General features: G+C 37.3%; 1 protein-coding gene across 2 annotated transcripts in view; it reads right to left on the reverse strand.

The window, feature by feature from the left end:
- Positions 1 to 617: 617 nt before the first annotated feature.
- LOC107466532 (uncharacterized) overlaps positions 618 to 10878 on the reverse strand; it is an 11639-nt gene continuing 1378 nt past the window's right edge. Inside the window, exons 1-2 of one of the 2 annotated variants that reach the window (XM_016085516.3) lie at positions 2343 to 2888; positions 618 to 1357 (exon numbers count right to left, since the gene is read on the reverse strand). In XM_016085516.3, coding sequence (XP_015941002.1) covers positions 881 to 1357; positions 2343 to 2672 — 807 coding nt within the window. In that variant the 5' untranslated portion in view covers positions 2673 to 2888 and the 3' untranslated portion in view covers positions 618 to 880. Of the gene's footprint in view, positions 1358 to 2342; positions 2889 to 10878 lie in introns of those variants that run through there. The other variant, XM_016085515.3, reaches the window with a different exon arrangement.

The raw sequence follows: 10878 nt of genomic DNA on the forward strand, positions 1-10878 counted from the left end.
CAGCATCTGTCTTGCAGTGTGACCCAATTTTCTTTTGTTGGAAAAAAAAAAGAGAAAGAAAAGGAAAACCAAAGAAAAAAGAAAAGGGGAAACAACACAGCCGAAATGGCCACGACACATCTGAGGCTGCAACAACAGAGGAGGTTCTGTCCACTCAAACCCAGCACCACGAGAGCGCACACCCTTCTTCACCAACCAATCAGCAACCGTGTTAGCCTCTCACCGAACAACATTGAAGTGCACAGAATAGCCACAAATTCTTTGGGAAGTCAAATTATTTCTTTTCAGAAGAATTTAAACAGAAAAACACGGTTTATTTCTGAAAAAGGTTCCACAAATTACCTAAGGAACCTTTTATTTGAAAGAATCTTCAAATTTACCAGTTATCAGTCAGTGCTGTAGTGTCTTCATGTTTCATTGTATAAACATGAAAAATCAAAGCCTGCAGTACAACTAAAGCATGGAAATAGCATCCAATAAAATTTGGTTACTTGCATTAGTAGCTTTCGGTATTTTTGAATGCCCTTTACTTTCTTCAGTAGCTGTAATCAAAGTTGTAAACTTAATCGTCTGGAAAATTCACCTAACACTTAAGGTGGTTAGTTGTAGGTGCAATATATATTTTTTCAAATAGAAAAAGAAGCATTTTTACTAAGGGAAATAATGTACAAAAGAGGATGAGCCATCCTCACTTACATACAAAATATATGACTAAGACCTAATACAAAACATGTCAATTCCCTTGAATGTCTAATTAACAATACACCCTTGAACAGGCCATGTGCTGAATACCAAAAGGAAGCCAAGAAGAGAGTGTAACTTAAATGTACCCAACATAACACCTGCAATTCATTTATGAATTAACTGTTCCTAGCAACATTTAGAAGATAAATGGGATAACAGCCTTAACATTTTTAGGGAAATCTTCAAACTTAGAGAGATACCATTTCCTCGTTGCATAGCTCCTGCCCACCAAATAGAAAGTGGTGCCTATGGCAAAACACAATGAATACACAGTCTGAGAAATCATTGAAATCCCATAGAACACAGTAATCTCAAAGAGGTAATGTGGGCATATCACAAGCCCAAACAAGCCACCCTTTGGAATCTTGTACTCCTTTTCGCCCTCCCCTCGCAGTTTCGAAAGGAGGTAATGGTGGTAGAAGTTTCCAACGATACCAATGAGAAACACCGCAACCCCAGGGTACATGAGATCAATTTGTGGCTGTGGAAGCCCCTCTGTTACCGTTAGGTGCTGACTATAGGTCATAGTTGCAGCTGATATAAAATAACTCAGAGTGATGGGGATTGCAGAATCAAGATACATGTAGCCACTATATTTGTGGACAAACAACACCTACACAGCACAATCAAACAGCATTTCTTAAAATTTATGAGAAACAGAAGATTAGAACATAAACAGAATGCATTACACATATATATTAAACAATAATCACTCATATCCAACCAAACAGCAAACTGTTATTTCTTTTATTCTAAGAAAATTAATCACACAATTTCCAAGTCAATAGTAATAGTTACCAATTTTTGATTCCTTAGTCCATTTACCAAAAGTCTTAGACTCGACCCCGGGATGGAATTAACCTTAGCACGAGAGCCTTAGCCTTACCCCTTTGATGAGACCTCGTCATATTAGACCCATACACAAAGAAACAAAAAAAAGTTAACCCCTACAAATTAAAGCTCTTCTCAAAGTCGTGACATTAGGACTAAAAATTATGGGTCATGTACCAAAAGGAAGAAGAGAAAAAAGAAGGGGGAAGGGGGGAGGGGAGAATTCCCGTTGGGTCAAAATCTACTTTCATCACCGATGCCCTTTTCATCCTTGCTAAGAAATCTCCACAAAACCTACCAACCTAATTTCTAAATTGACTTTTAAGTAAACAAGAGACTAATTTCAAAAACAAAAGAGGGACTAAAAAAACTGGAAGAGTAAAAGAGAAGAAAAACCTTAATTGCATACAAGTATACTTTGACCTATTTCCTAATACTAATCATCCCTAGAAGGCTAGAACTCTCTCTAAGACCTCCATAGATAGGTGATCAAATTAGTAGAAACTCTATTAATAGATAAAACAGATAATAAATTGGAGAATTTCAATGCACTCATAAGTCTTTGAAACTTTTAGATTTTAATCCTTTCTGTCCAAACTTTGACACGCACATTCTCACCCCTTTCGTTGACCAAGACACAAATATTTTTGTTTCCGAAATAGAAAATTCATGATTTTCGCTAGACATCTAAACCCTAAAAACGAAAAAATTGAATGTATTTTACGAATTATTATTAGTTATTAGTTATTAGTTATTATTATTACTACCTCTAAGTCTCTCTTGAGGAAATGGAGGGTTACAGCAGATTGGAGGAGGGTAGATCTGATCCCCTCGTTAGGGAAGATGAAGAACGAAACGACGCCGGCAAGAAAAGCGGGAGTGTAGAGCATCAGCATCCCGGCTCTGCTTGACAGCTTGATCTGTTTAGAAGAGTCGCCGGTGGTGGCATTCCAGAATTTGGAATAGTTCAGATGCTTCCCTCTCATTTCCGAGAACCCCGTGTTCGTCAGCGACACCAGGCTCACCACCGACAAGGCTGAAACCACCAGAGACGGCGGCGGTGGGAAGAGGAACTTCAGTAGCGCAGACATTACCATGATCCTAGCTAGAGATGGTAATAATAGGCTCTACTTATTCTTCATGCTCATGCCTCATGCCTGATTGAGGCTTTTTATGTACATGTTTTTTCTAGGGCAATGCTATGGTGTAGATTTCAAATTGTCTACACGTATGGAAGGACAGATGTCGAATAGAGGAGGAAGAATTCAGAAACGTACAAAACAAGACGGGATAAGGGCATAATAAGGCATTAAGGCTTGAAGAATTGGGACTCACAAAAGCTGAAAAAGTTTGTAATAAACTAATAATGGATCCACGTGTTTTTAAATTCGTTGCTAATGATTCTCATAATCATTTTTTAACGAGGTTTATTTATTTACAGTCATATTAAAAAAATATTTAAATGGATACGAATTTTTTTTTTTCATAAAGATAGCTTCACTTCAATTGCACGTGAAAAAATCGATCCACTAAAATATTGAATTTTAGTGATATACTGAAATCATTTGTCATTTTTATATTAATTTTGTGTTTGAAATTTTATTATTAACGAGTATTATATTTGTATTTTATACAAAATTAGATGATATTATTTGTAAAAAATTAAGTTTTAAATATCCATACATTAATACTTTTTAGTATGAATAAATTATTTTGTAGTTTTCCGCAGTTATTGTGTTGTTAACAAAAGAAAAATAATAATATTTTAAAAGATTTATAAATAGATTTTAACTTTAATTAAATAATTTTTTAATTAGACTGTAATAAATAAATAAAATAATATGGATAGGAGACAATAATATTTTAAATATAATATATTGTAAATTGGCCTAATTTATATTGTTATTGTAATTTAATTTTTTAATATGATTACAAATAAATCTCGTTAAAAAATAGTGATGAGAATCATTAGTAACAACGGTCAACATAAGTTATATATAGAAATGTTAATTAGAAGGTTTGATTATTTATGTATATAGTAATCTGTCATATATATTTTTGGTAGGAATAAATTAGAATAACAAATTAAGCTGTTATATTAGAAAAAGATTTGCTGTGATTAAGAAATACATAAAATAGAGGATGACCTGAGAAATCATGGCGATAGAGCTAGAGAAGACCATCGGAGACAAACCACACTCTTCAGGAGGAGATGAGAAGAAGACTCACTCGCCGTATGACCTCAACGGAAGTGATAATCCAGAAAACATAATCACGCAGGTGTAATTGTATGGGAAAAATTATAACGAATGGGTGAGGGCGGTGAAGATCTCTCTTCGAGTTCGGAGAAAGTGGAGATTCATTGACGGGACTCATACAGAACCAGGAAAGGATGCACCTGAACTTGAAGATTGGTAGACGGTCCAATCCATGATTGTTTCGTGGATTTCGAATACGATCGAGCCAAACTTGTGGACCACCGTGGCGTATGCAGAGAATGCGAAGACGCTGTGGGAGGACATTAAAGAATGCTTCTCTGTTGTGAATGGACCTCGAATACAGCAGTTGAAAGCATATTTGACAAGGTGTAAATAAGAAGGTGCGTCCATGACTGCGTACTATGGGAAGTTGAAAATACTTTGGGATGAACTTGCAAACTGTGACCAGATTTCCAAATGCACCTGTGGTGGGTGCAAGTGTTCAATTGGCTCTCAACTTGAGAAGCGGAGGAAAGAAGAAAAGGTTCACCAACTCCTCATGGGCCTTGATGATGTCAGCTATGCCACTGTGAGGTCGAGTATCCTTGCAACCGATTCTGTACCTTCGCTTAATTGTGTGTACGCGATGTTAATTCAAGAGGAAAGGGTGAAGACAATCACCAAGTCGGTGGATGAAAGGGGACTAGTTGTGGGACTTGCGGCGCATGTCGGCAACAAGGCGTCGGCAACAAGGCTAGAAGGGGAGGTGAACATGGAGAAAAGGTCGTGACATGTTCCAAGTGCGGTAAAAATAGGCATGATTCAAATATGGGTTACTCAGAATGGTGGGGTGACCGGCCAAGGCACGAAGGAAGAGGCACTGGCAGAGGATCAGGAAGACAAGGGATGCGCAACCGAGGGGCTCAAACACGCGCTAATGTGGCATGTACTGGAGGAAGTGGAATTCGTGTGAATAACCTAGAAGAAAAGAATCTTGACATGACAAGTTTAACTAGTGAGCAATGGAAGGTATTGGTTGATATGATCAGCAAACAAAAATCAGCTGAATCTGAGAAAATGACTGGTAAAAAATTTGGGATTTGTGGATCATCGATAGTGGTGCTTCTAACCACATGACAGGTACCTTGAAAAATTTGTGTGAAAAAAGGACCATTTCAAGATGCCCAGTGGGCCTGCCTGACGGTGAGCAGGTGCTTGCTTGCAAACAAGGAACTGTGTTTCTTGACGGAGGACTTCAGTTGAAAAATGTTTTTTATGTACCAAAATTAAAATGCAACTTGCTTTCTGTTCCACAATTGACTGATGAAGAAAACTGTGTTGTACAATTCACTGACAAGCTGTGTATTATGCAGGACCGCACTTTGAGGAAGATGATTGAAGCGAGTGAACGGAAGGATAGGCTCTATTAGTATCGTGGTGTGCGCAAGGTTCAAGCAAGTCATGTCAAAGTTGAAAATAAATTGACTATATGGCATAAGAGATTGGGACATCCATCATTTAAAATTGTGCAAATGATCCCCAATATGAGTGACAAATGTACTAGCTAAGAGGTGAATAAAATTTGTGAAATTTGTGAAAAATCCAAACAAACAAGAGATAAGTTTTCATTAAGTGATAGTCATGCTTCGAGTATTTTTTATTTGATTCATTGTGACTTGTGGGGGGCCTTATAAAACTCCGTTATCATGTGGAGCCTCATATTTCTTAACCATTGTGGATGATTGCTCACGGACTGTTTGGATATATTTGTTAAAAGAAAAGACGGAAGTGTCTGTTATGTTGAAAAATTTCTTTGTTTTGGTTGAAAAACAGTACAATAAATGCGTCAAAATGGTGCGATCCGATAATGGAACAGAGTTCATGTGTTTAAAGCAGTACTTTATGCAACATGGAGTGGTTCATCAAACTTCGTGTGTCGGAACTCCACAACAAAATGGAAGAGTAGAGCGCAAGCACAGGTATATTCTAAATGTTGCCCGGTCCTTGCGATTCCAAGGTAATCTCCCTATTGAGTTTTGGGGAGAATGCGTTTTAACTGCCGGGCACCTAATCAATCTCACACCGTCCTTAGTGTTGAAAGAAAAATTCCCATATGAAATTATTCATGGAAGAGTTCCCAGTTATGAACACCTATGAGTTTTTGGTTCTTTGTGTTATGCTCATAACCAAAGTAGGAAAAATGACAAATTTGACAGTCGAAGTAGGAAATGTGTGTTTGTCGGGTATCCATTTGGGCAAAAAGGATGGAAGTTGTTTGATTTGGAAAAGAAAGTTTTTCTTGTCTTTCGTGATGTCCATTTCATTGAAGGTGTGTTTCCCTTTCATGAAGCCCAAAGAGCAAACTCACGAGTTGACCAAATTGGACCCCCAATGCTGGAGCATGTTTTTGAAGAGAACACTCCATTTAGGTCAATTTCCACTTCTCCCACAACTAAGCCTATTTCTCCGAATCAAAATGAGACTCTAGAACATTCACCCATTGCTCATGACATCCAAGACAGGGGGACATGAGCTCCGAGACAACCCAAACGAGGACGTCGTCATCCCTTCCAAAATCAACGTCGAGGAAACGGTGCCGATCTTTGATTTGCCACCAGTCGCAACCGAAGCCCCCCTTGGCCGTGGACATCGTGTAAAAATGCCCTCCATCAAGCTGCGCAACTTTGTCACCACTGCCATTGTCCAAAAGAGCCCCTCCGTCCAGAATCTGACTTCATTAACTTTCTCAGGTGTGTCCTATCCTATACAAAACTTTGTGAATTGTAACAATTTCTTTGACCAACACCGCACTTTTCTTACTTCATTACAAGCCGAGCAAGAACCTCGGTCCTTCTCCCAAGCTATCACAGATTCGCGATGGCGAGATGCCATGTCCAAAGAAATTCAAGCACCGGAAGTTAACAACACGTGAAAGCTCACACCTCTTCCTCCAGGAAAGAAAGCTTATGGTTGTAAGTGGGTTTATCGAATTAAGTACAATTCTGATGGGTTAGTTGAGCGATTCAAAGCACGGTTGGTCATCTTAGGAAATCAACAAATGGAAGGACTAGATTACAATGAAACGTTCTCTCCGGTGGCAAAGATGGTGACCATTTGAACAACTCTTGCTGTTGCAACAGGCCGGGATTGGGAACTTCACCAAATGGATGTCCATAACGCCTTTCTGTATGGCGACCTTAATGAAGATGTGTACATGAAGCTCCTACCCGGGTTTCAAGTGTCTCAGCCAAGCTTAGTGTGTAAACTTCAAAAATCCATCTATGGCTTGCGACAAGCTCTCCATTGTTAGTTTGCAAAGTTATCCTCTACCCTTACTCGATTTGGTTTCCAGCAATCACAAAAAGACCATTCCTTGTTTAGTCTCTGTAAAAATGATGTCCACCTGGTTATTTTGGTGTATGTTAATGACCTTGTGATTGCAGGAAATAATGGTGATGCAATTAACAAATTCAAACAGTACTTGCACAAGTGCTTTCACATGAAAGACTTAGGGCGCCTGAAATATTTTTTGGGGGTTGAAGTTGCCCGATCTTCCAAGGAAATTTTTCGGTGCCAACGAAAATATACCTTGGACATCATCACTGAAGCAGGTTTGTTGGCTGCTAAGCCCGCAGCTACTCTGTGTGAGGAAAATCACCGTTTGGCATCCGCTGCTGGCCCTGTTCTCTCTGATCCTAGCATGTATCGCCGCCTAGTTGGAAGACTCATATATTTGTCCTTTACCAGACCTGACCTCGCCTATAGTGCTCATGTTTTTTTCCAGTTTATGCAGAACCCACGTACTGAACATTGGCACGCCGCTTTACGGGTTGTTCGGTATCTGAAGGGACATCCGGGGCAGGGCATACTTCTACTTAAAGAAAATGATTTACAATTCTATGGTTGGTGTGATTCTGATTGGGCTGGCTGTCCGCTAACACGCCGATCTCTTACAGAGTGGTTCATTCAATTCGGTACCACCCCTATCTCGTGGAAAACACAGAAACAACAAACGGTCTCCGCCTCTTTTGCTGAAGTTGAGTACCATTCAATGGCCAAGGCAACTAGAGAATTAATATGGATAAAGGATATACTGTCCTCGTTGCACATGTCGCATCCTGCTCCCATTCGCTTGCACTACGACAGTCAAGCGACGCTTCACATTGCTAAAAATCTAGTCTTCCACGAACGTACCAAGCACATCGAAGTCGACTGTCATTTTGTTTGGGATGAAATCATACACAATCGACTATTACCTTCTTACGTTCCTACTCATCTCCAACTAGCTGATATTTTCACCAAGACTTTCGGGACGAAACAATTTGGAAAACTCTTAGTCAAGTTGGGCATTCAAAATTTACACGCGCCAACTTGAGGGGGATAACAATGGTCAACATAAGTTATATATAGAAATGTCAATTAGAAAATTTGGTTATTTATGTATATAGCAATCTGTCATATATATTTGTTAATTAGCAACAAATTAAAAAACATGTGAATATATTATTATAAGTTTTTTTTTTATTTTTTGTGGATTCTAACACTTCAAACATTATCCAATCTAGGAATAGCAATTCTCTTGGGATGGATATTCACGAAAATTTATCCATCGGAGAGTATGCTACCCAACCCCCTCTTTTTTTTGAACAAAAGAGGCTCAACACAGTAAAGTGGAGCAAAGGAACTAAGATAACCAAATAAAGATAGACATAACTGAAAAGCTGGTATCCGTTGTCATCTCCGGCATTGCCATCAACAACCAAACGGATCAACTCCACACCACTCCTTGTAGCTCAAGAAGGACATGATCTTAATTCCTTCAACACTTGTCTCTACCTGCTGGAAGACTCTGCTATTTCGCTCCAGCCAGATGTTCCAAATAACCGCACAAAATCCTATCAGCCATTTTCTTTGCTCTGACTTCCCACCTGTTGCTTCAATCCAGCTCTCATAGAACTCTTTAGTGGTTCCTGGGATGACCCACGCTCTATCAGAAAATGTCAGCCAAGCACACCATACCTGCCACGTGAACTCACATGCAAAAAATAAATGATGTACAAATTCTATATTCTTTTTACACAAGACACAAATGTTGTCATGATGATTAATAATTCCAAGTCTGCTCAGCCTCTCCTTCGTATTTACCCTTCCTACTAGCACAAACCAAGCAAAGAGTTCAACTCTTGGTGGAACCAATCCTGTCCATATGGAGCTTGTGAAGTTGTATCTTGTGATGTCTGCTGGGAGCGTCTCATTATGTAGCACCTGCACAAAAGAATTAGTAGAAAACACTCCATTTTTATCAAATTTCCAACTCACTGAATCCTCTCTATCAAGTGATAACCTCACGACCCTTAACCGGTCATGTAATTGATTTAGCAACTCTAACTCCAATTGGAAGAGTTCCCTCCTCCATTGGAAGTTTCACACCCACTCTAGCCCATCCCAGAACCCACAGTCCCCTATTACGGATCCTTGTTGATTTGAAACCGAGAAGAGTCTTGGAAAACATTCTTTCAAGGAGCCATCTTGTAACCACGCATCCTCCCAAAAGCGAATGTTTCTGCCATTTCCCACCTCCATCGACAGACCCCTGATCATCATATCTCTTACCTGTTGGTCCTTAATATTAAGCTGGCATATATCTTTCCACGGCCCCCCTCTTGGTTGCACAGGTTGGTTTGATTACCCAACCCCCTCTAAAATGATATGTAAATTACCCTTCATTATGTGTTACATTGTAATTGGTTCTTATCTTAACCATAGTTGGGTGATTTTATAATTTATTATTCTTAAAATATCAAAGCTCCACTCCCGTTCATTGAAGCACATTCCACTCCTCCATTCTTTGTTTATCACTTCATCACGTAAATTTGGTCCTTCTAAGCACCATCGCGTTCGTGACGAGAAGCGCTAACTTTATCGCCATGCCCTCCTACACAACCTCTCTTCCCACAACCTCTCTTCCCAGTATAGTATAGTCAGTGCCTCTTTTTCGCGTGAATCACTGCTTACCCACATAATTAATGGTTAATTTGGTTATTAAATTTTTTTATTAAAAAAACATATCTTTATTTAATTACGTGATGGAACATATATTTATATGTAAAATATAATATAATAAAATAAATCTATTCAAAGTATTTAAAAGTATAATTAAAATCATGAACATATAAATATAATAATAAAATTTATACTCCAAACAAATAAACATATTTTTTTATCATACATATATTATTTAAAAAATAAATATATTATTAAAATTAATAACAGAAATTTAAAATAATAAAATTTAACTTTTTTACTGTATTTTTTATAGTATTTTTATTTTTTTAATTTTTAGTTATTTTAAATTTCTATTATTAATTAAAAATTAAACAAATTATTTTTATGAAAAATTATTTTTTGTATTATATTAGAGAAGAATACTATAAAAAATACGGTAAGAAAGTTAAATTTTATTATTTTAAATTTCTGTTATTAATTTTAATGATATATTTATTTTTTAAATAATATATGTATGATAAAAAAATATGTTTATTTGTTTGGAGTACAAATTTTATTATTATATTTGTATGTTCATAATTTTAATTATACTTTTAAATACTTTGAATAGATTTATTTTATTATATTATATTTACATATAAATATATGTTCCATCACGTAATTAAATAAAGATATATTTTTTTAATAAAAAAATTTAATAACTAAAATTAACCATTAATATATGGATAAGCAGTGATACATGGCAAAAAGAAGCGTTGGCTATACTGGGAAGGACAAGTTATAGGGGACGGAATTCAACGACGTGACTAAGGAATGATGCACTAAAAAAATAGAGGTTGTGTGGGAAGGCAGTAGATGGTGATGACCTTGGTGCTTCTTCTCACGAACGCAACAGTGCTTGAAAGGACCGAATCTAGGTGATAAAGTGATGAACAAAAAATGGAGGAGTGGAATGTGCTTCAATTAACGGGAGTGGAGCTTTGATATTTTAAGAATAATAAATTATAAAATAACCTAACTATGGTTAAGATAAGGACCAATTACAATGTGACACATAATGAAAGGTAATTTACATGTTATTTTAGAAGAGATTAAATTG

The sequence above is a fragment of the Arachis duranensis genome, chromosome 9 (assembly GCF_000817695.3).
Source record: "Arachis duranensis cultivar V14167 chromosome 9, aradu.V14167.gnm2.J7QH, whole genome shotgun sequence".
Classification (NCBI taxonomy): domain Eukaryota; kingdom Viridiplantae; phylum Streptophyta; class Magnoliopsida; order Fabales; family Fabaceae; genus Arachis; species Arachis duranensis.